At 46.2% G+C, this 24955-nt stretch overlaps 1 protein-coding gene across 1 annotated transcript in view; it reads left to right on the forward strand.

Moving 5' to 3' along the window:
• Positions 1-4636: 4636 nt before the first annotated feature.
• The window catches only part of LOC140350818 (cationic amino acid transporter 2-like), a 30322-nt gene continuing 10003 nt past the window's right edge, over positions 4637-24955 (forward strand). Inside the window, exons 1-9 of the mRNA XM_072436333.1 lie at positions 4637-4825; positions 7235-7362; positions 20211-20599; positions 21600-21755; positions 22459-22621; positions 22817-22956; positions 23173-23395; positions 24062-24198; positions 24273-24375. Coding sequence (XP_072292434.1) covers positions 4637-4825; positions 7235-7362; positions 20211-20599; positions 21600-21755; positions 22459-22621; positions 22817-22956; positions 23173-23395; positions 24062-24198; positions 24273-24375 — 1628 coding nt within the window. The remainder of the gene's footprint in view (positions 4826-7234; positions 7363-20210; positions 20600-21599; positions 21756-22458; positions 22622-22816; positions 22957-23172; positions 23396-24061; positions 24199-24272; positions 24376-24955) is intronic.

Consider the following 24955-nt stretch of genomic DNA (forward strand, 5'->3'; position numbering starts at 1 on the left):
AGCTGAAGAAGCCGGCTAAACTTGTTTATCCTCCTGTCGATGTTTGGAATAGGTCCACTTATGAATGTTTTGATTTCCATTTTATCAAGCACGTCGAATAACTTCAAGAAGTCTTTTTTAAAAGCTTCAGTCTGTTCCCGCCGCATGTCCACTGCACCCACGTGCACAATCAGCTGTTTAGCTCCTCCATGCTTAGCCATAATATTTGGAAGGAGTGACGTTATCTCAGAAACAGTGGCGCTTTTTGAAAAGAATGTGTGTTTATCTTTTCATGCATCATGTGACTTATCGCCCCGTCTCCAATCAAAACAATCTGCGTGACATTGGCTCATGGCACAGATCCTCCTTGCTGTATTTTGGCCACGTCATCTTTCCTTTTTTCATTTAATTCCGTTTCTGAAAGTGGTAAAAATCTGTTTGTAAGCTGTATTTTAGGTGACTTCACGTTATCTTTGTATCGTTTAGGCTTTGCTCCAAGTTTGTTCCAAGAAACAGCCTGGTCTTTCTGGTTTTTAGACAGTTTTGGAAACGACACAGAGTCACTGCGGTTTAGGTTGAAAGTAGCAGTTTTTCTTGTAAAAAGTGTGCTCTTCTTACCATCGGTTGAAACAGGGATGGTATCGTGAAGAACTTTTTCAGATTCCAAAACAAATCCATGTTTTCAGCTCATTAATTTCTTGTTGATATTTCCGACAGCGTTCACAGTCTTTCTCCCTTCTTCTCCCGGACATGTCGCTGGCGTCAGATATGTCGTTAAAACTGGAAACATTTTCTTAAAATCCTTGGCTTACTTGAAAAAGTCTAAAGCAAAAATGTTTGGAAGACAAAAACTGATCAAAAAGCAAAATAAATAAGGAAAGCAGTGATAGCAAGTGGAGCGAGCGAAAAAGCGTGTGCACTCTTCGGAAGCAGGAACTACTGTATGTCCCTGTGTCTCCACGAGGACGTACTCTGTCCAACACTGATGACTCTGAAGTCTAGACCTACAAACATGTTCAGAAATGATCACTTCAGATTTCACTTTTCTCTCAAATGTGATGCACTTGGACCTGTTTATGATGATGTCATTCTGAATATATCAGCTATTGTTTTAGCCTCATTTACACAGACTCCTTGGATATCAGCGGCAAACTTATGACTTTTTTATCATATTTCTAACCTCAAAAGGACGAGATAAATTCAAATAAGTACATGAGACAGTAAAGCTCAGTCACAACTTCAGTAAAAGGTGTTTTTAGTGGTGGAAAATACGTGACAGTTTCAGTTCAATCCCAGAGCGACACAGACAGACACAGACATGAGTTTGATGTAAAAGGTAAAGTAGATTCATTCATTGTTTTACAGAGACATTTGACTGATTTGAACTATTTTGATTCTTGCCTTTTCTTTCATAAACGAGCACGCCAACAACTGTGATGAAAGAATAGAAATAAAAGAGTTTGAGTCCTTTTGCTAAATGAGCTGCTCGTGCTAAAAGTGTTGAGTTTGCACGTGCTCAGTGCAGCAGCAGAGTCTCATTTATAAAACCTTACGTAGAATTCTAACAAAAAATGTACATACAAACTAGTCCTACGGTTCGCTAGTCCGAAAGTTTCTCATAGGGAGTTAATTCATTAATAATACGATAAGGAGCTCAGGCTATGCACAGAAACAAGTCGGTTATGGAAAAAACGTGATAAAATCATAAAAAGTGCATCAACACTAGAAAAGTCTTAAAGCCGGTGTGTGGGGCAAAGGGAGGCGAGGAGAGCCCGCTGCACGAGACACAGCTTCAGACCAGGGAACCTTAACATTTCTGAATTTTCGGACTAGTGAACCTTGGGACTCGTGGACAGCTACCATGTGACCAGCCGTATAAAAACAGTCACAAGTCTCCCCAGAGGCATTTTGAGTTATTCACAGATTCTGAAAGTGTAAATTCAAAGCTAAACAATGTCTCACTCATGCACATCTGATCATATTAGAGGAAGTTGTTGTCATTTGAATGTTTACAACTCTGAATTCTTCTTACTGAGAAAACGTCCTCTAAAGATTCTCACCTGCCCGCGCACATCACTCCGTGCTGCCCGCGCGCGCAGTCGTTCTCTCTTCCTCCTCTCTCGTCGTTCTCTCTTCCTCCTCTCTCCAGTCGTTCTCTCTTCCTCCTCTCTCCAGTCGTTCTCTCTTCCTCCTCTCTCCAGTCGTTCTCTCTTCCTCCTCTCTCCAGTCGTTCTCCCTTCCTCCTCTCTCCAGTCGTTCTCTCTTGTCCTAGTCCAAAGTGAAAGTAAAAGGACATGTTAGAGCAACAGGAAACCCCCCCCCACACATACACACACACACACACACACACGCACACACATACACACACACACACGCACGCACACACACACACACACACACACAACGCGCACACACACACACACAGGAAACACACACACACACACAGGAAACACACACACACACACACACACACACACAGGAAACACACACACACACACACACACACACACACAGAGGCCCCTCGGTCCCCCCCCTCCCCCAGATTTGGTTCAGTTCTTTCGCATGTTTCCTCTTGTCGACAAACTGGATTAAAGGTGTGAAACTGTTGCTTTGACAAAAGAACTGAAGTCCAGAATTCAGATTCTCTCAGATGTGATGCACTTGGACCTGTTTATGATGATGTCATTCTGAATATTTCAGCTATTGTTTTAGCCTCATTTACACAGAGTCCCTGGATATCAGCCTGTTTGACTGATTCTTCCAAAGCGCTATGAACCAGGAGCCTCTGAACCAGGAGCCTCTGAACCAGGAGCCTCTGGAGCCTCTGAACCAGGAGCCTCTGAACCAGGAGCCTCTGAACCAGGAGCCTCTGAACCAGGAGCCTCTGAACCAGGAGCCTCTGAACCAGGAGCCTCTGGAGCCTCTGAACCAGGAGCCTCTGAACCAGGAGCCTCTGAACCAGGAGCCTCTGAACCAGGAGCCTCTGAACCAGGAGCTTCTTAACCAGGAGCTTCTGAACCAGGAGCTTCTGAACCAGGAGCCTCTGAACCAGGAGCTTCTGAACCAGGAGCCTCTGAACCAGGAGCCTCTGAACCAGGAGCCTCTGAACCAGGAGCTTCTGAACCAGGAGCCTCTGAACCAGGAGCCTCTGAACCAGGAGCCTCTGACCCAGGAGTCTCTGAAACAGAAGCTTCTTAACCAGGAGCCTCTGAACCAGGAGCCTCTGAACCAGGAGCCTCTGAACCAGGAGCTTCTGAACCAGGAGCCTCTGAACCAGGAGCCTCTGAACCAGGAGCCTCTGGAGCCTCTGAACCAGGAGCCTCTGAACCAGGAGCCTCTGAACCAGGAGCCTATGACCCAGGAGCTTCTGAACCAGGAGCCTCTGAACCAGGAGCCTCTGAACCAGGAGCCTCTGAACCAGGAGCCTCTGAACCAGGAGCTTCTTAACCAGGAGCCTCTGAACCAGGAGCCTCTGAACCAGGAGCCTCTGGAGCCTCTGAACCAGGAGCCTCTGAACCAGGAGCCTCTGAACCAGGAGCCTCTGACCCAGGAGCCTCTGAACCAGGAGCTTCTTAACCAGGAGCTTCTGAACCAGGAGCTTCTGAACCAGGAGCCTCTGAACCAGGAGCTTCTGAACCAGGAGCCTCTGAACCAGGAGCCTCTGAACCAGGAGCCTCTGAACCAGGAGCCTCTGAACCAGGAGCTTCTTAACCAGGAGCTTCTGAACCAGGAGCTTCTGAACCAGGAGCCTCTGAACCAGGAGCCTCTGAACCAGGAGCTTCTGAACCAGGAGCCTCTGAACCAGGAGCCTCTGAACCAGGAGCCTCTGAACCAGGAGCTTCTGAACCAGGAGCCTCTGAACCAGGAGCCTCTGACCCAGGAGCCTCTGAACCAGGAGCCTCTGAACCAGGAGCCTCTGAACCAGGAGCTTCTGAACCAGGAGCCTCTGAACCAGGAGCCTCTGAACCAGGAGCCTCTGGAGCCTCTGAACCAGGAGCCTCTGAACCAGGAGCCTCTGAACCAGGAGCCTATGACCCAGGAGCTTCTGAACCAGGAGCCTCTGAACCAGGAGCCTCTGAACCAGGAGCCTCTGAACCAGGAGCTTCTTAACCAGGAGCCTCTGAACCAGGAGCCTCTGAACCAGGAGCCTCTGAACCAGGAACCTCTGAACCAGGAGCTTCTGAACCAGGAGCCTATGACTCAGGAGCTTCTGAACCAGGAGCCTCTGAACCAGGCGCCTCTGAACCAGGAGCCTCTGAACCAGGAGCCTCTGAACCAGGAGCCTCTGAACCAGGAGCCTCTGAGTGTTTTGCGTTTTCTAAAACATGTATAAATCCAGCTCTTGATTAAGGAGGAAAAGCCGTTTCTCTGGTTTGTTTCCATTTGCTCCATTTCTGCCTCGTACAAACGTCATGAGTTTAAGTGGAACTGTTTTATGTTTAATCAAAGTCCAAACTGATCAGTCTTGATGTATTATTGACTCTTATTCATTTTAATCAAACCCCTGTGTAAATGTTTCAATAATAAAACATTCAAAAACTTTTCACACATTTTCTCCTAAATGGGACAGTGTCGTCGTTATGGAGACGACCGACTTTTAGAACCATCAAAGTCGTTTTACTCACACAAGTTTAGTTTGTCCATGAGACTGATCCTGATGGGCCTGATCGTGGGCCCTCGTAGATCGTGGGCCCTCGTGGATCATGGGCCCTACTGGATCGTGGGCCCTCGTGGATCATGGGCCCTCGTGGATCATGGGCCCTACTGGATCGTGGGCCCTCGTGGATCATGGGCCCTCGTGGATCAAGGGCCCTCGTGGATCATGGGCCCTACTGGATCGTGGGCAGTGGGTCGTGGGCCCTAGTGCATCGTGGGCCCTAGTGCATCGTGGGCCCTAGTGCATCGTGGGCCCTGGTGGATCGTGTCTCAAAGGGGAGAATAAAGATGACACAAACATGTAAATGCAACTTTGAGATGGTTAAATGGGAAACAATCATAAAAATGGTTAAAAGCTTCTAAAAGTTGATTATGGATAAGTCTCCTTTAAGAATACAAAATTCAGTATTTCAACATTCACTTTTACCTTCAAACTGCAGGACATAAGAATTTAAAGTACGTACATGTTTTTTGATATGATAAATTCATGAAAAACTGGCAGTGCAACAAACATAAAGCAATTTTAATCCTGTTTTCACTTTAGTTTTATTTAATCAATGTGACCACATTTAAGTATTGAAAAATCTCACAAATTCGAAAAGGAGGCGTGGGTAGGTAAAAGTGTCAACTGCATCGTTACGACTTCAGCGAAACATCAGATCATCATCGCCGGGATCAGATTTGAGCCAGTTTCCCGTGGACGAGTCCGTGGAGGTTTGGGAGCTTTTCCCGCGACGGCAGTTCATTATTCCTGGATTCGTTTGGATTTGTTAAAGCCTCTAATGAAAGAACGGTGGATCGTTATTGACCTGCGACCTCCGCCCTCGCGCTCCAGCCTTTTTATTGATCAGAGTCTCGACTGACAAAAGGGTACAGCGGGTTTGCTGTGTAACAAAGGGAAAACCACTCGATAGAAATTAGAGGGAATATAATCAACAGAAAACAGATGAAGTTCAGACACATAATTGGACCGTAGAAAATCAAATAACAGCGATGAAAAGCTGTTTTGAAAATGAATGCAGAGAGATAAGTCTTGAAAATCAACATATTATGCATAATCGACTCTTTTAATCACATTGCGTTTTAACAGATTCCCACATCAAGAACATGCACATTCACGTGGCTCATTAATCCTGTTCACGAGCTCTCAGTGGGGTGGTTTTAACAGACACGCGCACGCTGCTAACGCTTGTGAGTCTCGGTGCTAAAAAGCCGCTAAAAGGCTTTTCTGTTATTGCTCGTGCTCATTGCTGCCAGCAGAGGGAGCCACGGCAAGTGTTTTCCCCTTTTACGTTACATTAACTTTGCTCCGTCTCATATTAAACCGATCCTAAAATGTAATATTTGTCCAGATAAACTAACATATGAACAATGTATTTCCAACATTGAAACGTGATTTTGAAAAATGCATTTTTTTTAGTCAAATTTGCGCAGTGTGAGAATGAGAATGTTTGCTTTTTTATACCTCAGTCAGTATTGATTTATTGATACGGGATCAATCCACGCATCAATACAGAATATAGGCTTTATATTCACTTTTGAAACATGAAATGCAAATGCTAAGGTGGCTAAAAGTGTGTTTAAATACCAATAAACCTGAAATTAATGTAGGATAAGTCACAATAATAACTACACTGTTCATTGTCTGTAGCAGCACCAGTAATAGAACCTGCAACCTTCAGGTTCGCGGGACCTGACCAACCGCCGTCCGACTAATGGCGTTATTGTCGACCGATAAAGCCTTCAATTCCCCCAAAAGATACAAAGGATTCTATCTCTGAAGTAATGAGTGAGATAATGTGCGCTAAACCTGAGCTATGGAGGTGCAGTGACAGCTTTATGACCAGCAGGTGGCTCTTTACGGCCGTCTGTTCCGCACATAAAGTCCGTTTGGATCCGATTCAAAGACAAGAGAGATTCTGTCGAGCTCAGCGATCGGTTTTAGGACAAAGACATTACCACATTTTAATATTCTAAGAAATACTTAAAGGTTTTAGTAGTTTTTCCTGCAGAAGGACGGCTACAGACAGGGGGCGCTGGAACATTCGCTAATGTCCCGTGAACATCAGTTCATCTGTTTTTCTCTATCGCCCTTCGAGGAAACTGCTGTTGTGATTTCAGGCGCTACAAATATAAAAAATAAACTTAAGATTTGTGAATAATGCTCACATTTTTAGGTGTTTAACTCGACAAAACAATCAATTCCTTTTATTGTCATTTCTCATATCCTAAAATATGACATTCTCTGAGGTTAGGCACGTTCATACTGTCTCTGGTGATGGTTTTGTTCTCTTACTTGATTTAACTGTTTACGAGGATTTTGACAAATTTGAAGCCTCATTTATGAACGTTTTTTATTTTAAAAAAAATGGGCAGAATTTTCAGTAAAATTTGGTTTCCTCAAATACTAAATGTCCAAAATTCCCTCTGTGTATTTTTGTGCAAATTTGAACGTAGCTTTATCATTTTTTTTTCAGATTTATACGTCTTACGCAAACATAAAAGGCCTTATTTGTATCTGAAAACAATAAAGGATGAAAAACGTAGCACACTTTTTCAATAATATCTCTAAATTTAACATTCTTATCACTAACTTCAGATTGTAAAAAGGGTTTCAGACAATTATTCTGACTTGAGTAGAAGTTTCCCCAAACCTTTGAGTAAAGTCTTGGACCAGCACCAGCGTGATACTCCTGCGCACACGTCGCGTTTACTGGCTCGTGACAGGTTCGCCCTCTTTCGGCGTATAAACCACCCAATAGTTTAATTAGAATCCGCCGCTCTTTTCTCTACAAATCCCACGTTGCGTCGGCCGCAATCAAACTTTCAATCCATCTCGTCCTTTTCTCGAATAAAAACAAACAAACTAGAACCAGCTCCCGCGGCCCAGTTATTGTGAACCGTCCTCGGGCGCTTTCATTCATCAAACCGTGAGAGCGGCGCGTTACTGGAAGCGCGTTGTCCCGGTGCAGCGGTGTAGTGTGTAATCTGGTACCGCGCGTGAGAGATTGAGTATCGACCCGAGCGGACGCGAGGCAGTTTGCTCCTGAACTCCTGAAGTTAATCCAGGAACGAGCAGGACGGGGCTCTCCGCTCGGGCGATTTGTCCTGGTTAAGCCCCAGAACGTACTCGATTCCACCAGCAGGGGCGCGATTGGTGGTTTGGATCGGACCGAACGGTGACGAAGAGAGAGGATGATGGATTTGTTTGTATCTAAGGAGGAGGACGGTTCTGCTGCAGCGGTCGAGACTCACAATAGAAACAGACGATTCCAACTGCTTCCAATGAGATGAGATGAGAATGAGACTGGGGAATGACACGCGGTAGATTGTAGCGAGTTGGGTTCAAACTCGACAACGCGGCGGCAGGAATTGGTTCTTCTGCAAACCCGAAATCCCAGGAACACTTTGAGACTGATTTAAGTTCTTGAGCAGAAGCAGGCGACACGGAGAGTCTCTGGAACTCATTTAGACGGATCACAAACCAACGAGAAAACAAACCTGTCACTTACACTCACGTTCGTTTGTCTGTAGCTCCAGTCCTGGCCTCACGTTGGACCAGTGCTGGAGCTGCAGAGGTCCTGAGCTCCTACAGTCCTGGTCTCACGTGGGACAAGGGCTGGAGCTGCAGAGGTCCTGAGCTCCTACAGTCCTGGTCTCACGTGGGACAAGGGCTGGAGCTGCAGAGGTCCTGAGCTCCTACAGTCCTGGTCTCACGTGGGACAAGGGCTGGAGCTGCAGAGGTCCTGAACTCTTCCAGTCCTGGTGTCTCATTGGACCGGGGCTGGAGCTGCAGAGGTCCTGAGCTCCTACAGTCCTGGTGTCTCATTGGACCGGGGCTGGAGCTGCAGAGGTCCTGAGCTCCTCCAGTCCTGGTGTCTCATTGGACCAGGGCTGGAGCTGCAGAGGTCTTGAGTTCAGAAAAGTGAGAGCTGTGTTGCAGTCCATTGAACCACTTTCTTGTATAATACAGAACTGGACCTCCTGGGATTCTGTGACGAACGATTGGACCTGACACTGTTAAGTACCAGATCTGACACGTGAAGGACGGAGACATGTGCCTGACTCGTCTGATCTCGGAGGCTAAGCAGGACTGGGCCTGGTTAGTACTTGATGTCTCTCTGTGGCACAGCAGTTCGATCCATGCTTCATAAGTGGCTGAGCTCCGACCTCAGAGGGTAAAAGTGCGGTTGTTCCAGTCGTGCGGTTGTGGGGATAATGTGGCCTTTAATCATTGTGATGGCGAACGCCGGGACGGGACGAAAGAGACATGACTTCGATCCCCGAAGCTTCTGAGCGCGCTCAGTCCGGTCCACTGAATACTGATGTGTGACATTTAAAACTGACACAGACATGAAGCAAAGTGGACTTAACACAGCGAGGAGAGACCAGGACTAGAACCAGGTCTGAACCAGGTCTGAACCAGGACTGAACCAGGTCTGAACCAGGACTGAAGCAGGTCTGAACCAGGACTGAACCAGGACTAGACCAGGACTGAACCAGGACTGAAGAACCAGGACTGAAGCAGGACTGAACCAGGACTGAACCAGGTCTGAACCAGGACTGAACCAGGACTAGACCAGGACTGAACCAGGACTGAAGAACCAGGACTGAACCAGGACTGAAGAACCAGGACTGAAGCAGGACTGAAGCAGGACTGATCCAGGATTACACCAGGACTAGAACCAGGTCTAAAGCAGGGCTGAATAAGGACTACATCAAGGACTAAAACAATCGAGTGGAAGTCTTGGTTCGGACCTGGTTCAGACCTGGATCAGACCTGGATCAGACCTGGTTCAGACCTGCTTCAGACCTGGATCAGACCTGGTTCAGTCCTGGTTCAGACCTGGATAAGACCTGGTTCAGACCTGGATCAGACCTGCTTCAGACCTGGTTCAGACCTGGTTCAGACCTGGTTCAGACCTGGTTCAGACCTGGTTCAGACCTGGATCAGACCTGCTTCAGACCTGGTTCAGACCTGCTTCAGACCTGGTTCAGACCTGGTTCAGACCTGGTTCAGACCTGCTTCAGACCTGGTTCAGACCTGGTTCAGTCCTGGTTCAGACCTGGTTCAGACCTGCTTCAGACCTGCTTCAGACCTGGTTCAGACCTGGTTCAGTCCTGGTTCAGACCTGGTTCAGACCTGGTTCAGACCTGGTTCAGACCTGCTTCAGACCTGGTTCAGACCTGGTTCAGACCTGGTTCAGACCTGGTTCAGACCTGGTTCAGACCTGGATCAGACCTGCTTCAGACCTGGTTCAGACCTGCTTCAGACCTGGTTCAGACCTGGTTCAGACCTGGTTCAGACCTGGATCAGACCTGCTTCAGACCTGGTTCAGACCTGCTTCAGACCTGGTTCAGACCTGGTTCAGACCTGGTTCAGACCTGCTTCAGACCTGGTTCAGACCTGGTTCAGTCCTGGTTCAGACCTGGTTCAGACCTGCTTCAGACCTGGTTCAGACCTGGTTCAGTCCTGGTTCAGACCTGGTTCAGACCTGGTTCAGACCTGGTTCAGACCTGGTTCAGACCTGCTTCAGACCTGGTTCAGACCTGGTTCAGACCTGGTTCAGACCTGGTTCAGACCTGGTTCAGACCTGGATCAGACCTGCTTCAGACCTGGTTCAGACCTGCTTCAGACCTGGTTCAGACCTGGTTCAGACCTGGTTCAGGCCTGGTTCAGACCTGGATTAGCTCTAACACACGTTGACATTGAAGACTCTGCTGTAGAAATGACATTATTGATCTTCTCTTCACTTCAGTTTGCGGGAAATTAACGGTGACACTTTCAGAAGGTCCGACTCAGACTCAGAGCGTGGACAGAATACTAAACGGAGCGAGCGTCATCAGCCGCTCTCGGGGATTTACCGTGTTACATCGTGTTACGCACAATAGTCAAGACCCTTTCCTTTTACCCGCGTTGCTTTATGCACCACTTTTATTGATCGCACACTCAGAAGAACGCACTGGGACTGGGTTCAATTCGCCCGAAACGAAACAAAATGACAACAAATGAAGTATCAAAACGTGTCTTATTTCAAGTGTATATTATTTGCTCTTTAATTAAAGGCGGTATGGACGATTTTTCGGCGATTTGAGAACGCAGGTGGAAGTGCGCATGCCACTCCCCCGTGTGGACTGATACAACACACACGTGCGTTTGTTTATTAGCGCGACGGAGCGCATCGCTCGTCTCCCGTAGATTTCTGTCCACTTCTGCGTCAGCTCGAACTGTCTTTCTCCGTCTTCATTTTGCCCCGTACACTGAGGGAACTATATTATGATAGATCCATGCGCTTAGGCACGCGGAAACATGGGGACGAGCCTGACGCGGCTGCAGGTGAGCGGTAGGTGCGTTTTATGATTGATACGTGGCAGGACAAATGATTTATCCACGCCATGAGGAAATATGATAAAATTTGCTGAAAAAAATCGTCCATTCCACCTTTAAGCTTAAAATAAGAAACAAATAGGTGTGAGAAAGCTTTAATCCATCTTGTAGTTATAAAATGAATGCTTTTACACCATTTTTGGAATTGCACTACTATTAAAACCTTTTGGAAAGACTGTTTACAATTTATAATACGTCACATTGAACCCAACTTTAGATTACAATTTTATCATATCATTTTTGGTTTTCATGACACAAAAATGGACAATAGAAAGAAAATGACAATTAATTGAATTCTTATATTTGACTAATTCTATATTCATAAAAGTCAATTTTCATCATCTGAATCCGTCGTTATTAAACAAACTGAATCATATTTGTTCACAATTTCCCAAAGTTTCAACCAAAAAGCTATTTCTACTTCTGAAAACTGCATGTCATTAAATGTTTTTGATGTGTAAAATGTAAATGTAATTGTAATATGCCCCCCCTGTTCCCTTAACTCTTTGTTATCCGTCATAAACGTTTTGTTATAAAGAATTTTGACAATTAAAAAAATTAAAATAAAATAACATTAATGCTTTTACAACACAATAAGATGGATCATTGCAAACGTGACCCTTTATGTCCGTCCACGACTCTCCTGGAGCCAATAGAAGAGTAAAAAGCTCCTGCACAGAGGGCGTAAACCTGGGTGTTCTGCAGAGCGAGGTCTTCCTAAAGGTGTCCATGGTCCCTGGAGACCGGGACAAACTCAGGTCTGGGAAAGGACAAGGTTAAAGTCACTGAAAAACTGCTCTTTCTGCTCTCGCTCTGCAGGTCAGGACGGAGAGAGAGCGACTGGGACAGAAAAACCAGGCAAGAGCTGCAAATAAACACCTCTGTAATTTAAACACGCTCACAGTTTTATAAATAGAAAAGTGAGTACTGTGAGTACTGTGAGTACATGGAGAGTGAGGATCCTGCGTGAATCCTGCGTGAGGCGTGACCCGCGGTTTCTCAGGGATGAAGGTGCGAGGTGTAATTAGCAGGTAGCAGTTAGCGCAGGAAGCAGGAAGTAGACACAGAAATAAGAAGGCACATCAAAGTCTATATTTTTTTTATTCTTTTACGCCAGGCAAACGGGGGTCGTTTATGGAGGCGATTGGAAGGAAAAAGTGGAAGAATACAGGAAGTAGCACTGCGTTCTAAAAAAGGAATACTTCTATCTATGTCATGGTTCAAAAGAGACAATTTACGAACAAAGAACAACATTTTCTCTCTAAAAATCTCTTTAATGAGCCATAGTTTCATCATAGTTGTCATACTGTACCGTTTATATTACTGTTATTTATTTTATTTATTTTATTTATTTTATTTATTTTATTTATTTTATTTATTTTATTTATTTTGGTCTTGATTATCTGGTCGTTTGTCCCCCACAAAAATAATCTTGCACCGTTGCCATAGCGATTAAACTGGAACCCAATGAATAAGAAAAGTAAATTAAAAATAATAATAATAAAATATAGCCGCAAGCGGCAATGATCGGACCTCGCCACGCCGCAAGAGGAGTTGTCCTTTTATTACATCTACTGCTGAATCTGTGACACTGTCACATCTTCTCCCCTTTGTTTTACCTTCAAAAAGCAATTTTATTTTGAATTCTTGGCAAAATGTGCAGCTACGCTGCACAGAGACAGTGACTCTTTGAATAAAAATGTGGATAACTTTTACCCCTTTTACCAAATTTCAGGTTAATAGGGCTAACCCCCGGGGAGGAGTTCGTGAAAGTATGAAGTGTAAACATGGCAATTTCCCCATTGGAATATCATGGGAGGTTTCTGACATCGTAACAATTATGACATGGGTCTCATTGACTTTTTGGATGAAGATGCCTAAATTGAATTTTGTGTCAAATTTCGTAAAATTTCGCAAAACTAAAAAATTTACCTCCATATAAAATCTGTAGGGTTCAACAACTAGAGTTTAACAACTGATTCTAATTTGACGCAATTCAAACTTTATTTGCGCAAACGGCAGCAAATAAAAAATTTGGGAAATTTCTGAAATTCTAGCTACAGTTGTAGAGACCGTGACAGGGTCAATGTAATTTGAATAACTTTTGATGTCCCACTCCTCAGCACCATTTTCACCAAAATTCTGCTTTTTAGGGCCAACGCCCTGAGGAGTTCATAAAAGTACGACATTTGTAAACACTCCCGAGTCATGCTTAGCCATTTTTGAACCAATATGGCCGACATTTGGTTGGGCGGACGGCGTTGCCGTAATAATATTTTATACGTCTCTTGTCACCATCTACCTCTGCGCCAAATTACATGATTCTAGATCAGAATTTTTTGGGGTCATTTCCTATCTCTCAATGCATTTTTGATATATTTGGGGGCGCTGACGCGCACATTTTTTTAATTTTAGAAAAAAGAGAATTTAATTTTGAGTGGGCTCCGCCCACTTTGTGTTTTTGGCCCTTGATATAGTAATAATGTTACATTTTTGCATTACATGTTTATGTGCACGGAACAGGGGAATGTATTTGTGAGCTACAAACGAGTGCTTTACACAGGGATGACGAGCGTGCTTTGCACTGCCTCTCACCAGCTTGTGGCGCTTGGGCCTCTTTACACCACACGTTTTGGCTTTCTTTTTACATTTAGTCATTTAAACATTGTGTCAGTAACTTAAGAGTAACTTGTAAAAAACTGAGACAATTTTTTTTTGAAAATATAATTAAAAGTGAAATGCAAATGTTTAATCACAGTCATAATATTGTATTGTTACCGTGGAAACGCCTGCAGGGAAAACCCAAAATAAAAGCACGATTCCACACATTTCTGTCCCTGTAATATTTATGTCCACAGACACTTACGGTGATTTATCAGAGGAATTACCCACAATCCTCTATGTTCTGTGTAAAAGTGGGTCATTACACAAGATGTTACTTTATTTGTTTTAGTTTAATTTTAAGTTTTTGTGTTATTTACTTGTGTTCCATGTTTTGCGCTTTATGTATTTTTTTAATTGAATTAAAGCGACTTTTGGATGGAAGTTGAAACGAGACAATTGACTTTGGAACCTGCTTTAAAGTGCTCCTGTAACCAACGACAACCAAGACCTGACAACAAAGAAAGAGTTTTCTCTGTTGTAAATGTGACGGACGTAATGAGCTTAGTGTCAGTTTCTGTTTCACGTGGATCGAACCCGAGATTAGAGACACACACACACACACACAGACAGACACACACACATACACACACAAACACACATACACACACAAACACACACACACACACACACACAGACAGACACACACACATACACACACAAACACACATACACACACAAACACACACACACACACACATACACAAACACACACACACACACATACACAAACACACACACACAAACAAACAAACACACACACACACACACACACATACACACACAAACACACATACACACACAAACACACACACACACACACACACACACACATACACACACAAACACATACACAAACACACACACACAAACAAACAAACACACACACACACACACACAAAACACAGACACACAAACACACACTCACACACACACACCTGCAGACGCCTCCTGCGCTCAGAGTGGAGCCGCTATAATTAGCGCCGCTCCTAAATCTGACTCAGCCTCACAGTCGGCGCCGCTCATTTAAACCGCTATTTTTACCCACAATCCATCAGGAGACGAAGATGTGAATGGGACCAAAGACAGAGACGGCGTTAATTATTTTTGTTCCGCGCGGCATGAATTTAAAAGTCTAAAGACGAATTCAAAATGTGGCTGTGTCTGTTTCTATGGCGATGGTATTGATGACATACATGAAGCTGTGGCTGAAATACAGAAGGAAACTGTCCTGGTCCTTGTTAAGTGCAGTTATATTTGTCCTGGCCCTGGTTCTCTGGGTCCATCTGTCTGCACTGGACCCAAGGAAGTCCTGGACCGGGGCCCAGATCCAGGGGCTTTTGTGCCATATGTGCTCAGCGTCGTCACGGCGATCGAGGGAAACAGGGACCGGACTCAGACGAGCCGTGAAGTGAGGACGAAAAGTACACGACCGAGACAAGTCACAACTGAGGACTGAACGAGGCTGTGAACCAGGTCTAAACCAGGTCTGAACCAGGTCTGAACCAGGTCTAAACCAGGTCTAAACCAGGTCTAAACCAGGTCTAAACCAGGTCTGAACCAGGTCTGAACCAGGTCTGAACCAGGACTAAACCAGTTCTAAACCAGGTCTAAACCAGGTCTAAACCAGGTCTAAACCAGGTCAAAACCAGGTCTAAACCAGTTCTAAACCAGGTGTAAACCAGGTCTAAACCAGGTCCAAACCAGGTGTAAACCAGGTCCAAACCAGGTCCGAACCGGGTCCGAATCAGGTCCAAACCAGGTCTAAACCAGGTCTAAACCAGGTCCAAACCAGGTCCAAACCAGATCTAAACCAGGTCCAAACCAGGTCCGAACCAGGTCCGAACCGGGTCCGAATCAGGTCCAAACCAGGTCTAAACCAGGTCTAAACCAGGTCCAAACCAGGTCCAAATCAGGTCCGAATCAGGTCCAAACCAGGTCTAAACCAGGTCTAAACCAGGTCCAAACCAGGTCCAAACCAGATCTAAACCAGGTCCAAACCAGGTCCGAACCAGGTCCGAACCGGGTCCGAATCAGGTCCAAACCAGGTCTAAACCAGGTCTAAACCAGGTCCAAACCAGGTCCAAATCAGGTCCGAATCAGGTCCAAACTAGGTCTAAACCAGGTCTAAACCAGGTCTAAACCAGGTCCAAACCAGGTCCGAATCAGGTCCGAATCAGGTCCAAACCAGGTCTAAACCAGGTCTAAACCAGGTCCAAACCAGGTCCAAATCAGGTCCGAATCAGGTCCAAACTAGGTCTAAACCAGGTCTAAACCAGGTCTAAACCAGGTCCAAACCAGGTCCGAATCAGGTCCGAATCAGGTCCAAACCAGGTCTAAACCAGGTCTAAACCAGGTCTGAACCAGGTCCAAACCAGGTCCAAACCAGGTCTAAACCAGGTCTAAACCAGGTCTGAACCAGGTCTGAACCAGGTCTGAACCAGGACTAAACCAGTTCTAAACCAGGTCTAAACCAGGTCTAAACCAGGTCTAAACCAGGTCAAAACCAGGTCTAAACCAGTTCTAAACCAGGTGTAAACCAGGTCTAAACCAGGTCCAAACCAGGTGTAAACCAGGTCCAAACCAGGTCCGAACCAGGTCCGAACCGGGTCCGAATCAGGTCCAAACCAGGTCTAAACCAGGTCTAAACCAGGTCCAAACCAGGTCCAAACCAGATCTAAACCAGGTCCAAACCAGGTCCAAACCAGGTCCGAACCAGGTCCGAACCGGGTCCGAATCAGGTCCAAACCAGGTCTAAACCAGGTCTAAACCAGGTCCAAACCAGGTCCAAATCAGGTCCGAATCAGGTCCAAACCAGGTCTAAACCAGGTCTAAACCAGGTCCAAACCAGGTCCAAACCAGATCTAAACCAGGTCCAAACCAGGTCCGAACCAGGTCCGAACCGGGTCCGAATCAGGTCCAAACCAGGTCTAAACCAGGTCTAAACCAGGTCCAAACCAGGTCCGAATCAGGTCCGAATCAGGTCCAAACCAGGTCTAAACCAGGTCTAAACCAGGTCCAAACCAGGTCCAAATCAGGTCCGAATCAGGTCCAAACTAGGTCTAAACCAGGTCTAAACCAGGTCTAAACCAGGTCCAAACCAGGTCCGAATCAGGTCCGAATCAGGTCCAAACCAGGTCTAAACCAGGTCTAAACCAGGTCTGAACCAGGTCCAAACCAGGTCCAAACCAGGTCCAAACCAGGTCTAAACCAGGTCTAAACCAGGTCCAAAACAGATCTAAACCAGGTCCAAAACAGATCTAAACCAGGTCTAAATCAGGTTTAAACCAGGTCTAAACCAGGTCCAAACCGGGTCTAAACCAGGTGTAAACCAGGTTTAATATATTTTACAGGTCTGAATATTCATTTCTCTAGACTCTTTCATCTTGACCGCTGCTCCAGGGCCTCGTTTTAGTCGAGTTTCGCTCTACCAGGTACAACACGCCGCAGGTTACGATCAGTCTTATCCAACGATTTACACTTCAGCTGCGATTGTGACTCAAAATGTTTCATATGCATCATTTGAAGTGTAATTGACGTTTTTATCTCTTTGTTTTGTGAAATGAATGCACATTTTCCTCTTCTGTGAAGCACTTTCATTTGCGCTCTACAATCACACTTTCACAACATTTGATCTGGTTATTGTTGTCTTATTTCTCGGGATATGAACATGTTATTATATTAATATCATGAATAATAATAATATAGAATTGTGCATTATTAATAGAGTCTTTATTCCAACGATCTGTGGTGTAACGACGATTACACAACTATTTATTCATCAAACCGACATTAAGTGAAGATGGATGAAATGCGATGGCCATGTCTGTGATGGTGGTGAAGGGTTGACGGGTTCAGTGGGGCCCGTCTGTGAAGAGGTGTCCGGTTCAGGTCCCAGGAGCGGGATTATCCTCGGCCTTTGGGGATCTGACCCTCGGATCGCGCTGCGCAATTAACCGTAGTGCCACCAGACGCCGGCAGATTAGAGGAAGTGGGATTACGAAGCTCGCCTGCGCCGCACTGGGCACGACTCCGGTTGTATTTGGAAGATAAAGCATTTTAAAATAACTTTCTTTGTCATCTGAACATGAAAAAGAACCTCAACGACTCAACGATATAATTATCTGCAATAAACACAATGGCACAATAAAATTAACAACAAATAACACAAAAAATCTACACGGCATTAGACAAATGTTATGTTGTCTACAGCTGACATGGGCCCCTGATAAAGATGGCGCCTCTGCATCGTGCCAGTCGTGCTTAGGGTCATGGCTCAGGGTCATGGCTCAGGGTTATGGCTCAGGGTCATGGCTCAGGGTCATGGCTCAGGGTCATGGCTCAGGGTCATGGCTCAGGGTCATGGTGGAGGACGAGGGACAGAGACCTTTGTGAGGGAAAGTGATATTTACTATGCACGAGTAAATATAAATCCCCTTTTGAGAAACACAAACTCTATTAAACGTCAATATTTCCTGTTCCTGTTCGTGACGCCAAATTTTTGGGAAATTTCTGTAAACAATTACCACGAAATAAAGACATTGAATAGAGTTTGTTTGACTTATTATATATTTACGTTAGAACAATATCCCGGTTTAGTCCCTGGTTTAATCTGGGTTTAGCTCTAGTTTATCGCTGGTTTATCGCTGGTTTGGTTCAGGTTCAGTTCAACACCAGGTCTTCTCTGACTCTGCTCCTTCTTTTTCCCGTTTTCTATTTCCACTTAAAGAACATGTGTTTCTGGGCTGGGCGTTTCCATGACGATCTGACTCTCGCACAGACTCACTGATGTCACAGGCTTCACACGTTGACACGACTTCAAAATACACAACCAAAACACACAGAGGCCATTTTTAGTCTCTTTAATACTGCCTTCTGTTCATGGAGGAAACACCGAGAGCGAGCGAAGGTTTATGTTTGGAAGATTTTTGGATAAGGAGCATTCCACAACGGCAAAGTATGTTTTAGACCTGGTTTAGTCCATAATCCGGGCCCCCATTTGCTTACAAAACACACATTCTGCCATTACACTGGAGGAAAGTCATTTATAAATATATAATAAAGTCTTTTGTTCACTTTCTGTCACTGATGATGGATTTGACCTGGTTTAGTCCTCGGGACGCTGGGACACTGCCAAGTCCCCGTGAACAATCGTTTAATCTGTTTTTCGCTGTCGTGTTCGAGGCAACTGCTGTTTGTGATTTGGGGCGTTCCAAAAAAGAAATGTAGTTGAAGTATTCACTAACTACGGGATAAATCATCACGACATTTCAAACAGTCGATAAACGTACATTCATGCGTCGTAAGTTATCCACATTTCAAAGTATTAGGCCTTATTCCAAGATGCACATTTATCTGCACTAAACAATCCCCCCTAAACAACCCCTACAGTAACAGAGGTGGTCCCTGTACATATTAATTTGCATAGATGAATAATTAATAGTCAACGCAAGGGCATGCCACACGCAGAGGGAGGGATCCGGGGGGAGGGGAGGATCGTGGGAAATGCACAAAGTCGCGCAAAAGGGACATTTTACAGAATTTTGTGCAATTTCAGTGACGATGAATGTGTCAAAAACTGGTTAAATTGGTGTAAAACTGGTTAAATTGAATGTAAAAATGTGAAAATACGAGGTTTTGTTCATTGTTTTGTGCATTTTTTAGATTCCAAACTAAATTCCTCGTGATTTATTTATTTATTTCCCTGGATTGGAAAAGCATTATGTCATCGATACCGTGGAGCTGGAGGAAACATGAGGCTGTGTTCTGTCTCTTTGCTCTGGCGCCACCTAGCGACGCGTTCAGAGCGGTGCAGGTGGGTTTCAGGGATGACGTCATCTGTGGCTGTTCTAACTGTAACTGGCTTTAACATTTTAAAATCGTATTGAATTAGAAAACCATACAAACAAGCTCATAAAACTGTGATGCACAAAAAGCAAAAAAAATATTCAGTTATTCAGAATTTTTAATACTGACAATATTTAATTTGATAGTATTTTGTGTATTCTGTGGTGATTTCTATCATTTAAAAAGTGCATGATGTTCATAATGTTGATTGACAATGACGATGGAGAATGTTCAAACTTGTGTTATGCCCCGCCCCCTGCATGTGATTGGCTGATTGAATTCAGGCGTGGCGGTCTGACATGGAGAGAACAAGCTCGCCTCACACATGGGCCTCACGTCGTCTGAAATGGACCAAAGGTGATTTCAAGACCAAATGTTCAGTTTAGATCCGACAATTTGAAACTTCTCGTGTCGTTTAAAGATTTATTACAAGCTTTAAATCATATTATATTTTCATACATAAAATAAGTAAGGCATTTTGTTAATTCATTTCACAATTGTTCCTCCTCCAAACATATCTGACCTCGAAGTGTGTTTTTCTTCATTCATAGATGTTATTTAGATGTATTTCCTGTTTGGTGCAGGTATTATGTTTTCACTCTTCCTCGGACGACTCTACTCCATATATTCATGTCTTTTTTTTCACAAAGAAGACATTTAAATCTCTCTGTCTCTTCAGCCCTTCTGCCTGTGGAGCTCGTTGGTCTAAAGTCAAGGTTTTCGTCCAGACTCTGAGCCGCAGGAAGCCCATCCACCCGGCGGCGGCGGGCGACTCGGGCCTCTCCCGCTGCCTGAGCGCGGTGGACCTGATCGGGCTGGGCGTGGGCAGCATCCTGGGCGGCGGCGTGTACGTCCTCTCCGGCGAGGTGGCCCGTGAGGTGGCCGGTCCCAGTATCATCCTGTCCTTCCTGGTGGCGGCGCTGGCGGCCGTGTTCTCGGGCCTGTGCTACGCCGAGTTCGGGGCCCGAGTTCCCAAGACGGGTTCCGCGTACCTCTACGCATATGTCACGGTGGGCGAGCTGTGGGCCTTCGTCGCCGGCTGGAACCTGCTCCTGTCCTACGTCATCGGTCAGTCCAACGTCGCTTTAAAAATCTACATCTAGAGTTTAAATGATTCCTCTTCAGAACGTTGATATTCCTTTGACTTTAAATTGTCTTGGAACTTAACTCCTCAATCTTACTCAAAAAGTATAGTCGCCTCCAACTGTCTGTGGTTATGTTTACGCACACCAAAAGTCTGATTATTGTCTCATTTCTGGACCTTTAAGATTATTTAATAGATCCGCAAAACTGGATGTGACTTCACTAGCAAGGACCACGCCACTAGAATGTAATACGAAAGAATGTTTATTGATAATAGTGATGATGGATGAATGATGTATGGATGATGGAGCGATGATGGATGGATGATGGAGCGATGATGGATGGATGATGGAGCGATGATGAAGCGATGATGGAGCAATGATCGTTGGCTGGGTCGAGACTCAGGATCGGGGCTCTGTCAGAACTCCCCCTCCGTAGATGGTGATGTGTTAAGGTGAAGATGATAGAGACATGGGTGGGAGGGCGGGGTCGAGAGAGCAGAGACAACAAGAGATGCTGGGATTGGCCTGTGTGTATATAGAGGCCTTCTGGGTAATTAGAGGCGTGGTTAAAGAGTGGATGTGTCGTTGCTGGAGAAGTAAGAGGTTGACGCGTGGTTCTGCTCCCGGACCCCAGTTAATGAATAACCTCGTCAACTACACTAATATTTTTACAGTATAATATGGTAGATTAAAGATATTCATCAACTTCCATCTTCGTCAGAAACGTCCAAAGATAGAAATTTCCATCCAAAAAATGTCAAAAATAATTACAGCGTCTCTTATTTATTGTCTGATATAGAAGAAATTACGATAATCTAGTGTTATATGGTGTAGTAGTGAAATAAATATTGGTGAGGGAAATCATTTTTAAGGGATAACGACATCTCAAATTGGACAAACCCAGGGGCCCCTCAAAGGTACAATCGGCTTCTACTGTAAAGGACAAACAAAGACAAGCAGTTTGGGTCCTTTTTTTGTGGCAGGAGCCTCGAGTGTGGCCAAAGCCTGGACCGGGACGTTTGACGACCTCATCGATAACGTGATTGGTCGCACTCTGGAGCGGTTCACGCCCATGGACTCTCCTGGACTCGGCCCGTACCCGGACTTCTTCTCTGCGACACTCGTCATGCTTCTGGCAGGTACGGGCAGCAGTGGCACGAAATGTGAAATAGATGTGTGACTTTCCTGAAGTCCACGATCATCTCCACTGTCTACTGGGCGGTGAACTCCAGGTTGTTACCGCTGCACCAGGACACCAGCCGCTCCACCTCCTGTAGACAGACTCATCCCCGTTCAAGATTAGCCCGATGAGGGTGTTGTCGTGGTGGCGATGAGGGTGGTGTCGTTGTGGCTGAAGGTGCAGCAGTTTGTGTACAGGGAGAAGAGCAGGGGAGAAAGTACACAGCCCTGTGGAGCTCCTGTGCTGAGCTTGTCCTGGAGCAGAGCAGGAAGGTGGTGTTGATGCAGAGCTGAAGTCCACAAACAGGATCCTGGTGTAGGTTCCCGGGGAGTCCAGGTGCTGCAGGAGGGAGTGCAGAGCCAGGTTGATGGCGTCGTCCACAGACCTGTTGACTCTGTAGGGGAACTGCAGGGGGTCAAGCAGGGGCTCCAGCAGGGAGTCCAGCAGGGGCTCCAGCAGGGAGTCCAGCAGGGGGTCCAGCAGGGAGTCCAGCAGGGGGTCCAGCAGAGGGGAAGTGGAGAACTTGAGGTGGGGGAGGACCAGGCGCTCGAATGACTTCATGACTACAGACGTCAGCGCCACAGGTCTGAAGTCCAGTGGAGACAGGGACGATGATGGCCATCCCGTTGTCTGTATCTGACCCTTTGACCTTTGTGTGTCAGGAATCCTGGCGTTAGGCGTGAAGGAGTCGACGATCGTGAACACGGCTTTCACAGGCGTGAACGTGGCTGTGCTGTTCTTCATCATTGTCGCAGGGTTTGTGAAAGGAGACGCCAACAACTGGAGACTCAGCACGACAGACCTGAACTCCACGGCACACAGAAGGTGAAGACCATGAAGTGATGAAGGTCAAGACCATTTATGATGTGATGAAGATCAAGACTATTTATAAAGTGATAAAGGTGAAGAAAAGAATATATTTAAAAACTGTCCAGTGTGGAGCGCGGCTTTAGTGGGTGTTACAAATGATCAAAAACAAGTTCTGATTCTGATTTTAATCCACGCTCTGGTCCTGCTCAGGAACCGGTCGTTTGCTCAGAACTCCTCAGACTCTGACTTTGGCTCTGGAGGGTTTTTCCCCTTTGGGTTTGAAGGGACTTTATCTGGAGCTGCCACGTGTTTCTACAGCTTCGTGGGCTTTGACACCATCGCCACCACAGGTACATCCTGTTTCCCATGCTTCGTGCCCATGCCCCATGCCCCATGCCCTGTGTTCTGTACTCAGTGCACAGTGCCCATACTCCGTGCTCCGTGCCCATCCCCTGTGCCCCATGCCCTGTGTCCGTGCTCCGTGCCCTGTGCTCCGTGCCCATGCCCCGTGCCCATGCCCCGTGCCCATGCTCTGTGCCCATGCTCTGTGCCCATGCTCCGTGCAGGTGAGGAGGTGCAGAACCCGAAGAGGGCGCTCCCTCTGGGCATCGTGGTCTCGCTGCTGTTCTGTTTCGTGGTGTACTTCGGCGTCTCTGCCTCGCTAACGCTCCTGATGCCCTACCACCTCCTGGACACGCACAGCCCGCTGCCCGTCGCCTTAGAGTACGTGGGCTGGGACTTTGCCAAGTACGCTGTGGCTGTGGGCTCCGTCTGTGCACTGTCCACCAGGTCAGTCAGATGCCCTCCCATGCTAAAATGTGAACGTCTTGTTTAGGTGAATGTGGCTTTACACCAAACGTATTTGTGTTGGAACGTTAATTAGAAGTATTATTGTTTGTTATTGAGGTTTTCATATAGAAATATTAACAGTACTTTTCATCATAGGCAGTATTCTGCCTATGATCCAGGGGCCACTTGGGGGCACTTGCCACCCCTGAAATTCGATTGGCCCCCCAGTGGCGTGGCCATATCTGATCGGCTGGTAACTTAACTGAAACTAGGCATTTTACTGTATTTTTCCCAGTGCCGCCTCATACTTGGGGGGCCCCTGGTGACCAAACAGTGAAAATAATGTCATTATCATTTATATTGAAGGTTTAAAATTAAAAGTTCAAAAGTGATATTCTGTCCTGATCAAGAGGAGCCAATTGGCTTACACTGGAAAAATAAGCAACAAAAAGTCATTCACACACATTTGTATCCTTTGTGCACGTCACAGTAAAAACTATGCTCTTTAAAGGGTCCATCAGATCTGTTTTATATTAATATGAGGACGTTAATGAATATTTACTACAATAGTCAAAATAATCTTGAAATTGTGCCAAATTACAGGAAATTTAGTTTTGTGTATTCCAAAATAATCCAAGAGTCTCTAGTCTTTTGTGTCTCCCTTAGTCTTTTGGGCATGATGTTCTCGATGGCACGGGTGCTGTTTGCGATGGCCAGAGACGGGCTGCTGTTCAAACCGCTGAGGTTCATGAGCTCCAGACAGAGCCCGGTGTTGGCCACGCTGTCGTCCGGTGCTGTGGCCGGTCAGTCTGTGCAGTTTGTCGTGTGGTGGACAACCATGAACCAGCTCGTCGTAATCGTCTGTGTCTGTGCTCAGCTTTCATGGTGCTGCTGTTCGACCTCAAAGCCCTGGTCGACTTGAGTTCCATCGGGACCATCTTCGCCTACATGATGGTGTCCGTCAGCCTCCTGGTGCTCAGGTACAGAGCCTACATGCTGGTGTCCGTCTGCCTCCTGGTGCTCAGGTACAGAGCCTACACGCTGGTGTTGGTCTGCCTCCTGGTGCTCAGGTACAGAGCCTACATGCTGGTGTCCGTCTGCCTCCTGGTGCTCAGGTACAGAGCCTACATGCTGGTGTCAGTCTGCCCCCTGGTGCTCAGGTACAGAGCCTACACGCTGGTGTCGGTCTGCCTCCTGGTGCTCAGGTACAGAGCCTACATGCTGGTGTCCGTCTGCCTCCTGGTGCTCAGGTACAGAGCCTACATGCTGGTGTCCGTCTGCCTCCTGGTGCTCAGGTACAGAGCCTACATGCTGGTGTCAGTCTGCCTCCTGGTGCTCAGGTACAGAGCCTACATGCTGGTGTCCGTCTGCCTCCTGGTGCTCAGGTACAGAGCCTACACGCTGGTGTCAGTCTGCCTCCTGGTGCTCAGGTACAGAGCCTACATGCTGGTGTCCGTCTGCCTCCTGGTGCTCAGGTACAGAGCCTACATGCTGGTGTCAGTCTGCCTCCTGGTGCTCAGGTACAGAGCCTACATGCTGGTGTCCTTCTGCCTCCTGGTG

Source organism: Eucyclogobius newberryi, unplaced genomic scaffold (genome assembly GCF_026437365.1).
Source record: "Eucyclogobius newberryi isolate DKJ021-1_F unplaced genomic scaffold, fEucNew1.0.hap1 SCAF_8, whole genome shotgun sequence".
Taxonomy (NCBI): Eukaryota; Metazoa; Chordata; class Actinopteri; order Gobiiformes; family Gobiidae; genus Eucyclogobius; species Eucyclogobius newberryi.